Source organism: Liolophura sinensis, chromosome 8 (assembly GCF_032854445.1).
Source record: "Liolophura sinensis isolate JHLJ2023 chromosome 8, CUHK_Ljap_v2, whole genome shotgun sequence".
NCBI classification, from domain to species: domain Eukaryota; kingdom Metazoa; phylum Mollusca; class Polyplacophora; order Chitonida; family Chitonidae; genus Liolophura; species Liolophura sinensis.
In genome coordinates, this window is record NC_088302.1 from 4,611,480 (window position 1) to 4,633,245 (window position 21,766).

Genomic DNA, 21,766 nt, shown 5'->3' on the forward strand with positions numbered 1-21,766 from the left:
TACCTAAACACATTTTACATCTAACACACTGCATATTAAACACATGGTACATCTAACACACTGCATACCTGACAAATGCTACATCTGACACACTGCATACCTATACACATGGTACATCTAACACACTGATGTGTCACTGACGTATGCAATCATACTCTTTATCAGATAAGCTATTCAGAGGCAACGTAGTGCAATGAGTTACTCTCTATCTGCACAATGTTTAGGTCTTATGAAACATGTCAGAGATGTCAGTGCAGGACACTGAATTCAAATTTACAGACGGACACAGACCCCCATTACAACTTCCGTTTTTCAGTAGGGACGATTGTAGTTCTGTGTATTTTAGGGTGTAAAGTCTTTTTTTGCTGCCAGCCTGCCGTTTTTGGTGTACAGGTGCATGCTTGGTATCAAAATGATGGAAATTGTCTAAGCTTTGGGCAGGTATGAGTTTTAACGGTGAAAAAAACGCTCTAAAACGCTCTGTGGTCAAGGGTAGTACAGGAGTATAAACAGGCTGGAACAAACACAGACAACGTTTCATTGTTCCTGGTTTTTAAAATGTCTCTTTTGGGGCTGACATTTGATAAATAATGCAAAATTTGAGTGCTGCGAGTGAAATTGGAGTATGTGGCTGATAGATAGGGTGGTGTGATTAAGGATGGTCAATAAGGCCTTGTATCACATATAAGGGCCCAGCCTCACACAGGTGGATAAAAACACATCAGCAGATTAATTTACTTGGCTAGAGTAGTAGAGAGGGCCAGTGTGCATTTAATTTACAAACCAAGTCAGGTTCCTCCCATGTGTGCCACCACACACTAGGTAAATGTGCTTCAAATCATCCTGCAGGTCACAAAACATTAAAAACAGGCATCTCTGCTGCAACACTGTCTGCTGTTTTGGGCATAGACTTGAAGTGGACAAGGTAAATTTTCCTCTTTAAACTTAAAAATAAACCACTGTAGGCATGTAGTTTTCATTGCATGTGTATATTCATTCCTCTGACAAGTTACATGTGCACTCACACAGTATGTGTGGCGTTGGAACAAAAATGATCAATTTCAAGTTTCTAGCATACATGTAAGTGTGATCTGTTGGAATATTGCCCTTGTGAAAATGAGTCTCTGCCCCACCAGGTGTCTGTTTCTCCACCAGAACATAGTACGCTGTTCTTGCGACATCTCAAGGAGTTTTTGTTTTAGTATCTGGCCCAGTGTGGCATCCACCTCCCTGGGCAACTGGGATTTTTTTTATGTTTCCAATGTCCTCACACACAAGTTAGAAAATAGACAGCTACATACGGCTTTCACATCCTAGTTTAATACCTAATGAGCTTTCGTCTTGGTTTCCCTCTTTAGATCTTGTCTCCCAAACATGGCGTCAGTCAACTTTGCCTGGTTTATGCATATATTGAACTGGGATCTACCTAGGTGAGTGGGGTCTGCTAGCCGTTCAGCTTCCTCAAAGGCCTGACCATTCGGATGCAGTCTTCCACTCCCTTGGCTGACCTAGAATCCCCGTCAATGGTCCGGTACTACACCATGACACATACCCCTCCAGCCCCCCCCCCCCCCACCACCACCAACCGGGGAAACGTCACAGGTTTCTCATATATGTACGGACAGTTTGAATGTCCATTCCTCATGCCCACCCAGGAACACCCAGTGTGGAACCTGATTACGGATGTAATTTCTCACTGATTATTTGAGGATTTCTGTGTTGTTACAGGTTAAGAAGTATAGCTTTTCCCCTCTTCTTGGGTCCCTTCAACATGTCTTGGGAGGGTTGCCTTGCTGACTGTCTGAATGACCAATGTGCATGTACTGTGTGGCTTTATTTTTGTAAGTGGCAAATTCATATTTCTCCCCTCTACGTATCTCTTGTAGATGCCAGTGTCACACTTTGGTGTTTGTTATGTGGAAAGTACTAATTTAGTCTGAGGCAACAACACAGGTGGTGGGATTCTTTGCACTGTGAGTTGAGGTAAGCAGCCAACCAATGGCAGCCATGTGGGAGACGGGAAAGGGGGGTAGTGGGGGGGGGGGGGGGGGGGTAGTGGGTGATCTTTTAAAGGGTTTTGTCATGTGAATCACTATGTAAAAGGGATACTAGTCTTTTCTTTAGCCTTATCCATGGAAACTGTGCCTATGAGCATTTCTATATCAATTTGGATGCATATGTTTACTTTGATGGTGATGAAAATGTACTTTTCTGGAATTTTGAAACTCTGCTTTGCTACCCACCTGTATCACTTTAAGTCAAATTTTGCACAAAGTTGCTAAAAGGTATGTCCTATATTTTGTAAGTGAATTGTCAGATAAATTACCTGTCTTTTGATATATATTTTGACACTTTTGGCTTTTAAGTATTTTCTTAACACTGCTGTAAACAAGAAAATCTACATGAAAATCCATAATTTTCTAAATGTTTGTCAATGGAAAATGTAAAATACTTTGTCATTGGAATTTTTTCATTTTTCTTGCAGATATACATACCAGCTTTCCAAAACATTTGACCTGGTTGAGATATTTTGAACGGTATGTGCACTACAGAGCTTTGAACTTCGTGCTTGAGGACGGACAAACAGACACATTTCCAAGATAGGGGTACCCCAAGTTAAATTCCTCCTACTCAAAAGTTTTTGCATGTATCAAGCTGTAACTTTATGTGTGAGGTTTAGAGGTAGTAAGCATTATGTGGTGCAAAAATTATTGATTTTGAAAAAAGTTGGCTGGTGTGATAGGACACAGACCCCCATTACAACTTCCGTTTTTCAGTAGGGACGACTGTAGTTCTGTGTATTTTAGGGTGTACAGTCTTTTTTTGCTGCCAGCCAGCCGTTTTTGGTGTACAGGTGCATGCTTGGTATCAAAATGATGGAAATTGTCTAAGCTTTGGGCAGGTATGAGTTTTAAAGGTGAAAGTTTGAAATGCTGGGCGAGAGGACACAAGGAGACAGGTGGTGATGAGGCTGCGAGTGACGTCCCCTTGGCGTTGCTAGGCACCCCTCCCAGCTGCCGGCATGGAAAGGTCCAGATTTTGACGGTCAACCTATGTCAAGATTTTTACAGCTTCTTTCTCACAGGCTGGGCCAGGTATGTACCAAAGCTTATTGGCCTCGGAATGTTTGGAACTGAGCTACAGCGCTAAACGTTAACATTGTCGCTTATGGAAAACTAATGGGGGTCTGTGGCCAGACCACTAAGTGTCTCAAGGGAGATAACTTTGTAAATATTGCAGAGAATGGCCTGACAGGTCTATCTATGAATAAGTTCAGGTCACTTGGGTCTCATGTTTGCTTTCAGACAACAGCCGAGCTATTTGTAAAGCAGTCAGTCTGTGCATGGCAGGTCGTGGATTCATATGTGGAAGAATGAACTTGCTCTTATATGGGCCATGTTTTTTTGTGTTATTTCTTACATAAACCATGCTAAGCCTGAGAAGGGATCGCTGTTTCTCATTGTGCATAGCGCAGCATCATCAAGCTCGCATCTCTACAAAACTACATCTCTGGTCACTTTGATCTGCATTACACAGACTTGGTGAAGTTGTGTGGACAAAATCACATCTCTAGGCACCTTGATCTGTATTTTACAGACCTGGTGAAGTTGTTTGGACAAAAACACATCTGTAGTCACCTTGATCTGCATTACACAGACTTGGTGAAGTTGTATGGACAAAATCACACATCTAGGCACCTTGATATGTATTTTACAGACCTGGTGAAGTTGTTTGGACAAAATCACATCTGTAGTCACCTTGATCTGTATTTTATATACCTTGGTGAAATTGTTTGGACAAAATCACATCTGTAGTCTCCTTGATCTGTATTTTACAGACCTGGTGAAGTTGTTTGGACAAAATCACATCTGTAGTCACCTTGACCTGCATTACACAGACCTGGTGAAGTTGTATGGACAAAAATCACATATCTAGGCACCTTGATCTGTATTTTACAGACCTGGTGAAGTTGTGGGACAAAATCACATCTGTAGTCACCTTGACCTGCATTACACAGACCTGGTGAAGTTGTATGGACAAAAAATCACATATCTAGGCACCTTGATCTGTATTTTACAGACCTGGTGAAGTTGTGTGGACAAAATCACATCTGTAGTCACCTTGATCTGCATTACACAGACTTGGTGAAGTTGTATGGACAAAATCACATATCTAGGCACCATGATCTGTATTTTACAGACCTGGTGAAGGTTGTGTGGACAAAATCACATCTGTAGTCACCTTGATCTGCATTACACAGACTTGGTGAAGTTGTATGGACAAAATCACATCTCTAGGCACCTTGATCTGTATTTTACAGACCTGGTGAAGTTGTGTGGACCAAATCACATCTGCAGTCACCTTGACCTGCATTACACAGACCTGGTGAAGTTGTATGGACAAAAATCACATATCTAGGCACCTTGATCTGTATTTTACAGACCTGGTGAAGTTGTGTGGACAAAATCACATCTGTAGTCACCTTGATCTGCATTACACAGACTTGGTGAAGTTGTATGGACAAAATCACATATCTAGGCACCATGATCTGTATTTTACAGACCTGGTGAAGTTGTGTGGACAAAATCACATCTGTAGTCACCTTGATCTGCATTACACAGACCTTGGTGAAGTTGTATGGACAAAATCACATATCTAGGCACCATGATCTGTATTTTACAGACCTGGTGAAGTTGTGTGGACAAAATCACATCTCTAGGCACCTTGATCTGTATTTTACAGACCTGGTGAAGTTGTTGGACAAAATCACATCTGTAGTCACCTTGATCTGCATACACAGACCTGGTGAAGTTGTATGGACAAAATCACATCTCTAGGCACCTTGATCTGTATTTTACAGACCTGGTGAAGTTGTGTGGACAAAATCACATCTGTAGTCACCTTGATCTGCATTACACAGACTTGGTGAAGTTGTATGGACAAAATCACATATCCAGGCAAGTTGATCTGTATTTTACAGACCTGGTGAAGTTGTGTGGACAAAATCACATCTGTAGTCACCTTGATCTGCATTTTACCGACTTGGTGAAGTTGTATGGACAAAAATCATATCTTAGTCACCTAGGTCATATCTCCATGACATCAGACGATGACGTGACCTACATATGTCATATCTCTATGACATCAGGCAATGATGTGACCTACATGTAGGTCATATCTCCATGACATCATGCGATGACGTGACCTACATCTAGGTAACATCTTCAGACATCACGCGATGACGTGACCTACATCTAGGTCACATCTTCATGACATCCCGGAACGATGTGCCGGGTGTGATGATTTCAAAAATCATTCTGAATGAAACATTCAAATTTAGCCTTTCAACGCGAACAATTCACCTCACAACTCATTTGCTGGTTTTACTAACCATTATGCAACCTGCGGATGGTCGTGGATTCTCACAGGCTCTGCTCGGTTTCCTCCCACCATAAAGCGACCCTTGTTGTCAAGTATACACTGACCATATGTTGTACATAATCATGACTTTACACTACTAACACTCAGTATCCCTGATGAGAACGGAAAGTTCTACTGCATAAACAATGGCTTAACACAATTACCTCCAATTTCAAAATAAATCTAAAGTGAAGATAACACAACATGCTAACACTGTCATTACTGTAGTTTGGTAATGTCTGTTTTACAGGAAGTGTAAAATTTGTATAACAAACCTTCTCAAGCCCTACCACTTGCTTCACTCCTGCTAAAACCCCACACAACATGGTGGGCTGGTAGAAATCAACTTAGCTAAATTACATTCACAAGTCAAGAGGATCATAAAATGAACATGTACGAAAAGGTAGTGTTGGATATCACTGTTGGTGGGCTTTCCAATGACTTCATTTACTTTCTTTTTTCTTGACTTTAAGGCAGATAAAGTGTATATGTGTAACAAATGTAAATTTCACCGATGGAAAAGGTATGAAGAATCACAACTGCCTAGTATGTCTTAAACAATAACATTATCTGAGATAGACATTGCTTTCAAAAGCTAGCATGACAAAAAACAATGCATGTCACTCTTAAAAATAACAACATGGCTTTGAGATTAATGATTTCACCGCAACCACAGAGCTACATGTAGATAGAGTAAAAAAAAGTTGTTATTGTAATCAGCAAACACTGTGTCCTTGTCCGTTCTAAAGGTGATAAATGACAGTGCACACATACATGTTGTGCTCAAGGAACGTTTGAAGCAGATTATAACCGCACTGTTACAAGCGACAGCCAGTAGCAGTATGGCAGTTAATGATGACAAAAAAGAAACATTTTGTTTTCTGACGTTCCAATCTGAGCTCAGTGGAATGGCGTCATAATAACAAGCTCAGTCAACTTTAACATCCCTACTTCATGCAACAAGGTGCGACTTTCCACTATATACAAAAGTCTGTAAAGACCCATTAGCTAAGAACATTGCTTAGAGGAGATACCCAACAACTTGATTTTCACACTAAATGTTCCCTAGACACATATTTATGCTACGTTAGTCTGTGAACAGTATTTTAAAAAAATGTCAATTAGTTCCATTGACAAAAAAACTCCACTAAAGTTGGGCCTTTCGTCTATCTTGTCGACCAGGTGCCCTGGTCGTGTATTATGTATTGTCAAGCCCAGCAAAACACTGCCGAATCCATGCATTAGGCCACTGTGTAATTTTCCAGAAGCCATTGTATGACTTATCTATAACTAGCCTTACATTTACATCTCTTAATTAGCACGCTGAAAATGATATAAGTAAAACAGTTTTACAGCAAATATTTGAAAAATAGACTACCAGAGTTGTATTAGATCCTGGAAAAGCATGTACTGTATAGCGGCTGGGCGATACGATGACCGATTTTGACTCATATACTGGCTACGGTTTTAAAGTCCATAGAACTCTTCTTTTAGCCAAGTCAAGCGATAACGGCTGTGACATGAGGATCCATGCACTCTGGCCAACGGATTGTGAGGTGCAGTGACAACAACAATATGTCACTCAACACAGGTGAAATCAACAATGGAGCTTATCTTTTTATGTTTTAAAAAGCATGATCGGCAAAAATCGATAAGATTTGAACTATACAGAATGGAAACAGTTATTGGTAACACATAAAAATGCCAATTTAAATTTTGTATGAGTTCATGTTATAGGCTTCAAGGAGCGGCATGCTGTGGTGTGTCACACACGCAGCAGCCTGTAGGAGAGGTGTGAACTGAGCTGGAGGGCCGGGCTGTAGCCTTGTGGCCACTGTAAGGCAAATGGAGGGCCGGGCTGTAGCCTTGTGGCCACTGTAAGGCAAATGGAGGGCCGGGCTGTAGCCTTGTGGCCACTGTAAGGCAAATGGAGGGCCGGGCTGTAGCCTTGTGGCCACTGTAAGGCAAATGGAGGGCCGGGCTGTAGCCTTGTGGCCACTGTAAGGCAAAGACTTTACACACTTCATCATGTCAAAACTTTCTGCTTCAAACAAGCACGCAGCTAAACAACTTCTGCATTCAGCATTCTGCATTCTGCATTCAATTTCTGTGGCATTTTTAGGCCATGCCTGTAACTTTAAAGTATCCTGTGTTGTGTTATTGGAGTTGCAAGCCAGACAGGGCGTAGAATAATCTCAAAATTAGCTGTAAAATTATAGCAGTTGTCTCCTGTTTTCTGAATTGTATACACAGAGAAGCCTCAGTTGCCTGTAGCGCATGTACCACTGTGACGTCACAAAGTCAACGGTGGCTTGATGGTAGCGGAATAGATCATCTGAAGTTTGATCACCAACTTTTTACGTTTTACTTCCGTTTTTGATGTTTTAAGTAATTGGAATCCATTCAGGGGACATCAAACCATCTTTCTGGAAGGCGCAGCAAATTGTGCAAAAACTCTACAAAAACAAATCAAACCATATTCATGGACAGTGTTTTGGTCTTTTATTTGACATATACATGTAATTCACATGACTGTTTTCTCTGCCTTTAAAGGGGATTTGCATGTGATTATAGGGTAATATCCTCACCGTCAGAAAAGTGTTAGTTTTAGTCTTCGAGTGTATTTAAGCTAAGTCTTGCATCATTCAGTACATCTTTCCAGTTTATTTTTATCGCAGTCATTCTTAGAAAAATAAGAATAATAAGGTGTAGAGAAATAATTTGCACTGTTTTCTGAAGCTTGCATCTTTAAAACAAGAAACAGAAACAAGTCATTTTTAGCATCATTTGCAAAATAATTGTATGAAGAAATTTCACAGAAAGAAGTGCTTTGGTGGTAGAAAAAGTTGAAGATTTACAAAAATTGGTGTCCAGATCAAGCTAATTAGACGTTAGAGAAGTGGCCACCCAGCTGTTTTATCTCTGGTCCTTACTGGGGCTGTAAAAGCCTCACTCTAAAGATCAGGAAACAATCTTCTATGAGCCTTCAGACACATGTATCACCTATAGTTGGGAAATTAATATAAACAGAGCATCACCCATGGAACATCCACCTTGTGCCATTTTGCTTTATATGCACATAAAACTTCCGGTCAATACATGTTGTACTTTTGGAGATACTACTCTTATTTTTGTTTAACACTGAGTCTAATACACAAGACACTAAGTCAGGAATTCGGTAATTTATGGTATTTAATATATACACACCGTATCAACGATGGGACATCCCCCTCGTGCTGTTGCGCTTTACATGTGTGCAAATCCTGAGCTCAATAAATGCAGTCCTTTTTCAGATACCACCCTTAACATTTTGTTTAACACTGCTTTCCCTGTTATTAGACTCCGATGCTAAGGGTACGACACACGCTAAACAACACAAGCTAAAAATGCATTTTCAGAAGTCCATACAGGCCTGTAAATGACACGCTTGATGCCCACACTTAGGTCTTCCTGACAAGGAATTAATCAAACTTCACCAACACCAAATAAGTGGCCATATAAAGATAGAGGAATCAGTCAGAATCAAACAAAGTGTGCCACTTGACAAAAGCTTCATTTTTAAGGGTGAAATGCAATAGTGTTCAGATGGTTTTCTGGAGCATCTTCACAGGGACAGTCTGTATTATGAGTTAACTTAAAAGATACATGAAACACTTAGTTATTACTGCCTCATACAGGTTGTACGGTGTGGCCTGACAGTCACGGATACATGAAACACTTGGTTATTACTGCCTGATACAGATTGTATGGTGTGGCCTGACAGTCATGGATACATGAAACACTTGGTTATTACTGCTTCATACAGACTGTACGGTGTGGCCTGACAGTCATGGATACATGAAACACTTGGTTATTACTGCCTCATACAGATTGTATGGTGTGGCCTGACAGTCATGGACACATGAAACACTTGGTTATTACTGCCTCGTACAGCATGTACAGTGTGGTCTGACAGTCACGGATACATGCAAGACTTGGTTATTACTGCCTCATACAGATTGTATGGTGTGGACTGACAGTCACGGATACATAGAACACTTGGTTATTACTGCCTGATACAGACTGTACGGTGTGGACTGACAGTCGCGGATACATGAAACACTTGGTTATTACTGCCTGATACAGATTGTGCGGTGTAGCCTGACAGTCACAGATACATGAAACACTTGGTTTATTACTGCCTGATACAGACTGTACGGTGTGGCCTGACAGTCACGGATACATGAAACACTTGGTTATTACTGCCTAATACAGACTGCACGGTGTGGCCTGACAGTCACGGATACATGAAACACTTGGTTTATTACTGCCTGATACAGACTGTACGGTGTGGCCTGACAGTCACGGATACATAAAACACTTGGTTATTACTGCCTCGTACAGCATGTACAGTGTGGCCTGACAGTCGCGGATACATGAAATACTTGGTTATTACTGCCTCGTACAGCATGTACAGTGTGGCCTGACAGTCGCGGATACATAAAACACTTGGTTATTACTGCCTGATACAGATTGTACGGTGTGGACTGACAGTCGCGGATACATGAAACACTTGGTTATTACTGCCTGATACAGATTGTACGGTGTTGCCTAACAGTTATGGATACATGAAACACTTGGTTATTACTGCTTCATACAGATTGTATGATGTGGCCTAACAGTCACGGATGCCCCCAGTCTGGACATTATGCCCCTTCTCGGTTTTCCCTAGTGGTATTTTATACTTTTATACATAGTAGAACCGGTCACTGCATCACTGTTACCAGCATAGTGCCTGCTGAAAATAATTAATATCGGCCACAGAATATAAATGGCAGTGCACTTTCTTGGTCCTTAGCAATTCACAAGTGTGAAGTTCATCGGATGAAGAGTTGTGGAGAAAATTGGAAGTACAGCCATACATACATGTGTACGTATAACATATATGTACAGAGATTATCCTGTTCTAGCTACATGCACAGGACATTACGACATTCTCATCAATAATGTCCTTTAAATGCTAAATATCTTTAACGCACTTTTGATTTTAATTTACCTGTTCTTGTCAGATCTCGCAAAAAAAGACTGGGATCAGAAAGCAATACTGACCCCTTTGGTACCCTAATGGTCAAAAGCTGGATACACATATGCACGTATAAAATAGATAGTTCACCTGACTTTCACAGCTGACATGCAGCATGTTCGTAAACATTTTGAGGTCGAATGCAGCAAATATTTCTTCTAGCTACATGTACTATCATTCAAAGGAAGAAAAATCTTTATGTTAGAGATCTAGAATAGATATATGTTTCACATACCTGTACGTATACCTGAAGATGTATCAGTGTTGATTGCAGAGTAAATGTACTTTGTGTTAGAGATCTGGAATTGATCCGCGTCTCACATACCTGTATGTATACCTGTGCATGTATCAGTGTTGATTGCAGAGTAAATGTACTTTGTGTTAGAGATCTGGAATAGATCCGCGTCTCACATACCTGTACGTATACCTGAGCATGTATCAGTGTTGATTGCAGAGTAAATGTACTTTGTGTTAGAGATCTGGAATAGATCCGCGTCTCACATACCTGTATGTATACCTGTGCATGTATCAGTGTTGATTGCAGAGTAAATGTACTTTGTGTTAGAGATCTGGAATAGATCCGCGTCTCACATACCTGTATGAATACCTGTGCATGTATCAGTGTTGATTGCAGAGTAAATGTACTTTGTGTTAGAGATCTGGAATAGATGCACGTATAAAATAGATAGTTCACCTGACTTTCACAGCTGACATGCAGCATGTTCGTAAACATTTTGAGGTCGAATGCAGCAAATATTTCTTCAAGCTACATGTACTATCATTCAAAGGAAGAAAAATCTCTATGTTAGAGATCTAGAATAGATATATGTTTCACATACCTGTATGTATACCTGAAGATGTATCAGTGTTGATTGCAGAGTAAATGTACTTTATGTTAGAGATCTGGAATAGATCCACGTCTCACATACCTGTATGTATACCTGTGCATGTATCAGTGTTGATTGCAGAGTAAATGTACTTTGTGTTAGAGATCTGGAATAGATCCACGTCTCACACACCTGTATGTATACCTGTGCATGTATCAGTGTTGATTGCAGAGTAAATGTACTTTGTGTTAGAGATCTGGAATAGATCCGCGTCTCACATACCTGTATGTATACCTGTGCATGTATCAGTGTTGATCACAGAGTTAATGTGCTCTGCGTTAGAGATCTACAATTGATCTGCGTCTCATGTACCTGTATATATACCTGTACATATATCAGTGCTGATGGTAGAGTAAATGTACCTCCATTTCAGAAGAGTGACTACTTGATACGCCAACTCCTCCAATCGTACAGCATCTGCTGTTCACATTTAACTACAATGGAACAACAAGAAACTTTTCGCTAAAAACCCCACTGGATGTAAATGAGGAAGAAGGTGTTGATTCAACATCTACTGGCTCTACCCACACATTCATCCCAGTATGAGCGTGGCTTGTCTTTGATGAAAATAAAGGAAACATGAGTGGAGAGCCTTTCTATCTACAGACAGCCTTCACCAATTATATTTATTACAATGTATTCCAAAACTTCAGAGACTGATTACAATACGGACTGAACGGTAAGAACTGTGGTGGGCAGGTGGTAAGCTAAGAAGTAGGCCTAGTACTGCAGCAGATGGGCCCAGAAAAAGAAAGTCTGAGCAGCGAATGGTGTTTGATAGTGTTACCGATTCCTCTTCTGATAGCCTGATGTATAACAATTTGTCTGAATAATCAGTAATGCATGCTGTGGACTTGGAATAAATGGATACACAGTATGCATGTCACAGTTTTTTACAAGTATATGAAGCCTTGCCGGTTCGCCATTTACGTCAGAACTTCTCAGTTTACCAGGTGGCCTGTCTCAGACTACAGTCAATGTGGTTGTTGATTTGAACACCACACAACAACACACATGTTTCTTCTATGTAGTTCTTAAGGAAGAAGTAAGGCCTCATGGATTTGAACACAGTAAGGAGACAATTAGCTCAATTGCACGTGTGTGAGTTTTCTGCAACAAATGGGAGTGATGTATGCTAATGATCCATGTTTATTCTGTACACTGTTACAAAACGCCGTATTATTTAGCTTTTATTTCAAGCTGTCACAACACAAAAATTTGATTGGCTAGTAGCTGATGTCAGTGAACTAAGAAAATCTGTTTTTATTGCGAAAGTTTGATGTTTTGCCCTTATCTGTTTGAAAAGACACGCACTATGAATTATGGGCTTACAATAGGGTCAGTTTTGTTCGAAGATGAAAGGTGTGGTATAATACTGTGCACCTACTTGGCATACAGGTGTGCTAAATATGAAAGCATGATAAAGCATGTCAACAATCTAAGAAGACTTGATTATCACATGTGGTTTACATGAATAAACCGGACAGCAATGATCAACAAGCGGAAACCAGGAACTGGACATGCTAATTATCAGCTCTGAGAGACAAGTAAACAAAATCAACGAGCATTCGACATATATATTAAGTCTCCATTCTTTGTTGAAAAGGCAATAACTCTTTGTTCCAAAAAATCAATACCATGCATCTAAAGTAGCACATGCACATCCTCAATTGCCTATGTTCTGTCAGGCCTTGGTAAAACTTTCATATCTTTTTCAATCATACCTGCAGGAGGAGATGTGTAGTGACAGACTCACTATCTACAATTCCTCAATCTATACAAAAAGGGAAGTAACTCTGGAAATAATTGATGAAGTGCAACCCATATAGCACATGCACATCCTAACATGGTCTCACACATTCCTCAAGTTCTTGAAAATCCAGTCACTGTTGTAGAAGGATATGCACTGACAAGCTAATTACCTGATTAGCAGATTACCTGTAATTACAGGTTACCTGATCACTATATATACCTCAAATTATATTCTGGCGGAATAATGATTTGATGCATCTCTCATTTATCAAAGTACATAAAGAAACATACATTAAATAACATGTTTATACCTTAGTTAGATTACACAAGCTTACTAGATTGCAATAGGATTCGCTTGAACTGATATAAATGGGACAGGCTAAAGGGCATGCTTTAATAGGTGGCTTTAATGAGAATGGATTCATGGATGCAAAAACAAGTAATTAATAAATTAATACAGATGTTAAGACAGATCCTGGCAACGTGGTCACTGTTAGTTAAAGTCCAGCTGATGCTGGCTCCCTCTTTGAATGTGCGAGAGATGGTCTGTTACCAACCTGCAGATGGTCATGGACCCCCGGGCTCTGCCTGGATTCTGCTTACCAGTATGCTGGCTGCTGTCGAATAAGTATGAATATGGTGTGAAACTCAATAAATAACATATGACTGTGAGTCTAAAGCAGTATATAATTCACCTGTTATTTACTTATATACATGAGTGAAGTTAACTGCCACACTACAGAACTTTACCTATGTATGATGTTAGCCAAGTTTACTGGACAAGAAAAGGTGAATGCCAACAATGAACCACAACCCTTAACTACATGTAGCTACCTGACCCAATGTGACCAAGTCCTAGTCCCACCAGCGAAAGCATGGAGCCTATGATCTCACTGGTATGGAAGTACATGATGCATACTTAGACAAGGTGAAAAGGCTCTGTACATACTCAAGGTGAAAAGGCTCCGTATATACTCAAGGTGAAAAGGCTCTGTACATACTCAAGGTGAAAAGGCTCCGTATATACTCAAGGTGAAAAGGCTCCGTACATACTCAAGGTGAAAAGGCTCCGTATATACTCAAGGTGAAAAGGCTCCGTACATACTCAAGGTGAAAAGGCTCTGTACATACTCAAGGTGAAAAGGCTCCGTACATACTCAAGGTGAAAAGGCTCCGTACATACTCAAGGTGAAAAGGCTCCGTACATACTCAAGGTGAAAATGCTCCGTATATACTCAAGGTGAAAAGGCTCCGTACATACTCAAGGTGAAAAGGCTCTGTACATACACAGGGTGGAAAGGCTCTGTGCATATACAAGTTGGAAGGGCTCCGTACATACATAGGGTAACAAGAGGAAACCACCCACCTTTGACAAGTACTGGGTAAACTTCTTCACTTGAAACCAATGAGATTGATTTTAACACGATGTCAATGGTGAAGGCCCTGCAGTCGTCGAAGCCAGCGTTTATTGAACAGTTTAACCACATTAACCATCAGAGTCAGCAGTCGTCGAAGCCAGCGTTTATTGAACAGTTTAACCACGTTAACCATCAGAGTCAGCAGTCGTCGAAGCCAGCGTTTATTGAACAGTTTAACCATGTTAACCATCAGAGTCAGCAGTCGTCGAAGCCAGCGTTTATTGAACAGTTTAACCAGGTTAACCATCAGAGTCAGCGATGCCCATATTAGTGAACCACATGCAAAGTTACAGAAATGTAGACAAACTGAATTGTCAGGAATTCTCAAAATGTATAGCAAACTTTCTAAGTTAGTGAAGTTTTAAAGTGGTTTTCAATTTTTGTCCAGGAAGAATTCAGACCTATCTCCGAATGGAGACTGGAACTGTTGGGACTAAACTCGTGATTTATATTTAAGATTTCCTGCTTTCAGATCATTAGTTTTTCTTCATTTCCCTGAAGTCCTTAAAACCAGTACACAATGTAAATTTACGCCAGTCTGTCACTCATTTTTCAACAAATACATCAGGCTAAACAGTCCACGTCTGAAGATATATTCCAAAAGGAAAATGACTTTTTCCCCAAAAAATTCATTTTTTAGTGAGATGTTTCTTATGAAATGACTTATCCTTACATGTACTTTGGGTGGTTTTCTTTCAGATTTACATACCACACAGCTAAATTTACTTTTACCTTTTGATACTTATTCTTTATAGTCTCCGTGGGAAAAATATTTCCTACATAAAAGTTCTATGATTCAGATTGGGCAAAATATGGTCTGAGAAAATTTGGTTTTCGTGACAGTATTTTTGAATCCTTTCTTCAGCTGTTCTAAATATACTCCAAATATGAAAAAAACCAAAAACATTTTAAAAAACAGAAAATTAAAACACAAGTTAACAATTCATGAGGTGAGACATTTTAAAAACATAAAGTAAAAAGCTTTTTATAGAGGAAAATCATACAGTTTATTAAAATGTTCCACAGCAAAAATGGTCACAATACCTGTAGTTATTGTAATGATACTATCTGTTAAATTTACCTATAATTAGCTCATCATGATTATTAAAACAGTGCTCTGTCCTAAAAGTACTTCTATCTATAGAAACAAAAGTCCATTTTTAACCATAGTTTACGATGGTATCTATAAGATCAATCTTCTCATTTTAATATTTTACTGCCTTAATTGTCTTAAGGCTAGACATTATGTAAGGCATGATGTCCTCACTGATATGAGCCACAACGAAACTGACACTTGCTCAAATTTTATCTTACCTCTATTAACTGATATCCTGGGTTTATTTGATCAGCTACATGTACGCTACGGTCAGGATTCTATACAGTTACAGACTGCATGACCTCTATAAAAACAGACAAATCTGATTTTTTTCTCAGCATATGGAAATTAATACGTCTGCATGCATTCATTTAACTTAATTAGTACTAATTTTTTCATATGGAAAGTTTTTTATGAATATATGTGCAGGAGGAATGCATGCACCTTGCATCCATGTTGAACAATTAAAGTACGGCTGATTAAAAAATTTTGTGAAACATTTTGAATAAGAGGCTATACTGGAGATAACTCCATATTCAGGTTTTCTCTATTTACCAAGAACAGCTAATATTATTACTTTCCAGGGAATATCAAACTTGTGCTGGTAATATTGATAGTGTTAAAATGATTGTTAAGTTTGAAAAAGTTATAAAGACAGTCTCACTGTATATTTGAACAGTAACACATGTACACATATTAAGTGCAAGTATACAGTTGTCAAAAATCTCCCTCTCTCCCAGCAGTTAATAATGGCTCAGTAAATTAAGGCAGATGATGTTGGACATTGCTACCTTGATTAAATGAAGATAGTACATACATGAAAAAGCATACTACACCAAGTGTCATCTACGATGTATCTGTTACCTAACTCTGGTGAAAATAAAGAAAATAAGTTTAAATCATAGGAAAGATGTACCAGGGTACAATAAATTTCATACAAATCTGCGCTCTAGGACAAAATCAGTTCTGTAGACTTCCAAGTGCCTTAAGGGGAGCCATGGTGTATTGATGTAAGTCGTACAAAAAAATTATGCTTGCAAAAATTAAAAGCACTTTAAAATTGTTTTTCTTACATAAGCTCAAAATATTGCTTGATAACATAAGTTTTTGGAAGTTCTTGTTAAGCAAATTTCAGCTAAATTAATGAAAAGACACCTGAAAAATTTAATGACTTAAATTTTGACTTAAGTCTAAGATCGCTTTGTGATCCTGTGGCTTGGGAAAAATACATACACAAATTTTCATGGAAATCAAGAGTAATATTTCTGAAGTTGGATGGGCAAAATCATGTCTGCAGGGCCAAGCTGGTTGATTCTTAGCTGAGGGGCAGGTTTGGGTCGGATCCGGTTGGGTTGAATGGAGCATAATAACACGAACTTTAGCAGAACGAGCTAGAGCAAATCAGTGCCACATTCTACAACATTCCCATGCAGTACAGCCCAGAAATAGCTGGACATCCAACAGGCATAAAACAGAATAAAATTAGTCGTTTTTTCAGCTATTCTGCTGTCTGTGTACATCAAACTGCGATGACTTTGCGACTACAGAATAGTGTTATAGCATTCATGTTTTCAGCATGTGCACAAGCGCATTTATTTTCTCAGTGCCCTGTTGTCTAGACTGTGCAGTGTCAGATTCACCATCAAATAAAAGCGTTGATAAATGATCGTATAATGTAGCAAGGCATTCAGAGAACACCAGTAGCTCACCTGCAATAATGTGCGGGTCAGGTGACACGTTCAAATAATAGAACATGTGTTTACTACAGAAAACAAAGTGCAGTTCATCGAACTGGTAACTTTTTACATTAAGAGTCTATCAATCAAAATGACTAGCAACATTCACAAAGCCAATAAAACTAAAACGAATAAAAAAGTTTAACCTTCCATCAGTGGGCTCAATGTAGATGTACACACCATCCATGAAAACAGTATCAAAGACAACAGCATAACTTTCTATCACTGTATGTTGGAGCTAAGAAAAGCTTAACCTTCAATTCATAAATGAGTGCCCATTATACAGACCTGAGCTAAAAAAAAACTTAACCTTCAATCCATGTGTGAGAGCCCAATATACCGGAGCTAAAAAAAATTTAACCTTCAATCCATGTAAGAGAGCCCAATACACAGGAGCTAAAAAAAAAGCTTAACCTTCAATACATGTATGAGAACCCAATATACAGGAGCTAAAAAAAAAGCTTAACCTTCAATCCATGTATGAGAGCCCAATACACAGGAGCTAAAAAAAAGCTTAACCTTCAATCCATGTATGAGAACCCAATATACAGGAGCTAAACAAAAAGCTTAACCTTCAATCCCTGTATGAGGGTCCAATATACAGGAGCTAAAAAAAAAAGCTTAACCTTCAATCCATGTACGAGAGCCCAATACACAGGAGCTAAAAAAAAGCTTAACCTTCAATCCATGTATGAGAACCCAATATACAGGAGCTAAAAAAAAAAAGCTTAACCTTCAATCCCTGTATGAGGGCCCAATATACAGGAGCTAAAAGCTTCACCTTTCATCTCAGTAGTATACATTTACACACCATACAATGTACATGCACTTCAAACCAGGGAGCTAAACAACCAAAAAGCTTAACCTTCAATCCCTGTACATGTATAAGAGCCATGAAGTGCCACATTGTTCATCGTCCACTGTGGGAGTGCCACATTGTCCATCATCCACTATGTGGGAGTGCCACATTGTTCATCGTCCACTATGAGGAAGTGCCACATTGTCCATTGTCCACTATGAGGGAGTGCCACATTGTCCATTGTCCACTATGAGGGAGTGCCACATTGTTCACTGTCCATGTGGGAGTGCCACATTGTTCATCGTCCACTATGTGGGAGTGCCACATTGTTCATCGTCCACTATGAGGAAGTGCCACATTGTCCATCGTCCACTATGATGAAGTGCCCCATTGTTCATCGTCCACTAAGATGAAGTGCCCCATTGTTCATCGTCCACTATGATGGAATGCCTCATTGTTCATTACTATTTACTGCTCATGCTGCTGGGTCTTATAATTATTCACATCAACAGAAAAGTAGCCGTGGTCTACTGGTCTTAAGGTGCTTGCCTTTCAAATGTAAAAGACATGAGGTGCTGGTTCAAACCCAATCTTGGAGACAGACTTCTCCCATTCTTGCGGAGCCTTCATGACAACAGGGGGTGAAGTCTAACGTCTGGTCTGAAGATCACTTATCTTTTCCACGAATGCAGCATTCATATCTATGCATTTTCTATGCAAATAGCAAATTTCGCTCATAACTTGAAAGGCCAGTGGTTTACCCCCCTCACTCAGGATTCCTCCACCCACAAGACTGACTGCCACTGTATAAGTGAACAATTCTGGAGTAAGTCATTAAACATCAATCAAATAAAAAAATAATGACATTTATTCACAATGGTAAGTCAGATTTAAATCACAGCACCTCTTAAATGTCTGTTTTCTCTGACATTTGACCATTAAATATCATGCACATTTGAGAACATTTTCTCTCTACTTGAAACCTTTAATATTTTTGTAAAACCCTAAAGTCATACATCTCTGCACATGAGATAATCTATTTGCTTTCGTACTAACAAAAAAAAATTGGAGGTATTTATACCTAGAAGAAAACGCCACAGTTGCACAAAAACTGTATACTTAACGAGCCCACATGTACAGGTATGGTATATGTTTGCAACGTGTTTATTTAAGCATATTCCGAAGACACTACCCTAATTCCTCAGCCTACTTCAGATGTGAAAGGTTGAGCAATTAGGGTTATATGAAACTACTACTTTTCAGTAGTATATAATCCTACTATCCAACAAATCTTAAAACACCTTTCTAAGATCGACAGAGTTCTCAAAATTTGGAACACAGATTTCGTAGCAAAGACACATCAATGCAAAACTGCAGCTAAATACATGAAGTACTGAAATCGTAAATTTGGTAACTTACAGTAATTAATACACAACACACTAAGTCATGAATTCAGTACTTTATAGTATTTAATATGTACACACTGAATCAACAATGGAATATCCCCCTTGTGCTATTGTGCTTTGTATGTGTGCAAACCCTGATCCCTGCAGTGCCATTTGAGATACCACCCCCAACATTTTGTTTAACATTGCATTCCCTGTCATTGGACGCCTGAATCTAATGCTCAGGCTACGACATCAGCTATGTTCATGTTTTGTACGTGCAAGCCAAAAATGTACACCAAGTTATGGGTGAAATTTTAAGTCATTCACAGTACACTGTAGTTATATGTCTCATGAATGTACCCACATCACCCACACTCCACATTCACAACTTTCAGAAGTTTTACAGAACAGTACTTCAGCATCACACCCATGACAGATGAAACTGGACCGCCTAATCCAATCAACCTTTAACTTGTTCTTGTCAAGGAATTCATCACTTGATTTTTTTCCATTTCTTTCCAAAAATGTTCTAATAGTCGTGACAAAGCCTCTGTCATAACTTTTTACCTCCACTGAATCTCCACAACTTACAGACTTGTACCACGACAAGGATAAAGTCTGGCTCAAGTACATGTATTTTTTTTAATCAGATGTCATCAAAGAGTGAAAAAAAATCTATTTAAAACTAGTTGGCATTTACATTTATTGTTTTCAAGGATGTAATCAGCTACGTCTCAAATTAACCTGTGCTGGTCATAAAACTTTACTGTTACAAGGGAAAGACAGCATAAACATAGTTTTAAGTATAAGAAGAAAGATCATTAAAACTGTATCTAAAAATACCTTCATTCATTTTTTTAGATTTTTCCACTGAATTAAATGCACTCAATGTTTTGGATTGTAAGGTGAGCTGTATGGATCACACTGATTCTCCCTGCTGCCAAGTGAGGGCCGTATGCAAATATACACTTATATTAGGAGGAGAGGGATCGTTTAAACATTGAGTATGTCACACAAAATCTGGTATATATACCTCTCCGAATGATATCCTGTCATGCTGTTTATCTGTGCAAAAAAAAATAAAGGGTTGGAGCTTTCAGATTTGCTTTTATTATTTGTATAAAGGTCAAATATCACGATTTCCTTCGGTTTCAAAAGCATGATTTCACACAGTTTATAGATATTTTGCTGCTGTGTATTCTTGAAGTTTGACTGGGTACAAAACAAAGTCCATCGGTATCTGGTTACACAATAAACACCAAGACAAAGGTGTTAGAACCAATAATGTCACATCCACTTACCCGTTCTCTGGTTCTAAAAAAGGTATTTAATGTGAGATTTGGTATGAGATTGCCAGAGGGTAATTTCATTCATAATACCAGGTGTTCAGATAAAAGTCCATGGACTCTGCTTATGCTTTAATCACCACTCACACGCAAATTATTCTGATGATTTAGCGATAAACAATTCAACGCAAGCATAAACACAGCAGTTAAATTTCACAACTCTCAGCCCTGAACAAGTATGTATCCCTAAACAGAACCACAGTGCTTCAATTTGCTTATATTCCAACTGGCAAAGTTATCTTAAGAAAAACATCTCACAAAGAAAGTACCGTGCATTCATGGTACAAACTAAGGTGACATACACCCTTAAGACAAGACAAATCTCACAAAAATTTTGTACAAAACTTGCTTAGTCCCATTTTTACTCTGGAATGTTGATGTGGCACATTTTGATAAAAACTGACAACATGGTTTTGAGTGAGTGAGTGAGTGAGTGCTTGGGGTTTAACATTGTACTCAACAATTTTTCAGTCATATGACGACGGAGGAATCCTTAGGGTGCATGTATGTGTAATGTGTCTCCTTGTTGCACGACAGATTTCCACCGCTCTTTTTATTTAGTGCTGCTTCACTGAGACGACTTACAGAAGGCAAGTAAGCCGCCCCGCCCAAGCCATTATACTGATACGGGTCAACCAGTCGTTGCACTATCCCCTTCATGCTGAACGCCAAGCGAGGAAGTTACAACTTCCTCTTTTAAACTCTTAGGTGTGACTCGATCAAGGATTGATCCTGGATCTACCGGTCCCGATGCAGATGCTCTACCAACTGTGCTATCCAGGCCGGTCACAACATGGTTTTGGAAAGCTACAAATGTCTAGAAGTAAGCAACTCGTATAAAAACGCATTGTTGGTGTGCTA

General features: G+C 39.2%; 1 protein-coding gene across 2 annotated transcripts in view; it reads right to left on the minus strand.

Annotated features, from left to right (window-relative positions):
• LOC135472994 (COMM domain-containing protein 5-like) overlaps positions 1 to 21,766 on the minus strand; it is a 46,447-nt gene that overhangs the window by 16,667 nt on the left and 8,014 nt on the right. The window contains exon 7 of one of the 2 annotated variants that reach the window (XM_064752758.1): positions 13,698 to 13,739. The exons of the other annotated variant lie outside the window; for it this stretch is intronic. Coding sequence (XP_064608828.1) covers positions 13,722 to 13,739 — 18 coding nt within the window. The 3' untranslated portion in view covers positions 13,698 to 13,721. Of the gene's footprint in view, positions 1 to 13,697; positions 13,740 to 21,766 lie in introns of those variants that run through there. 2 annotated transcript variants of the gene reach the window in all.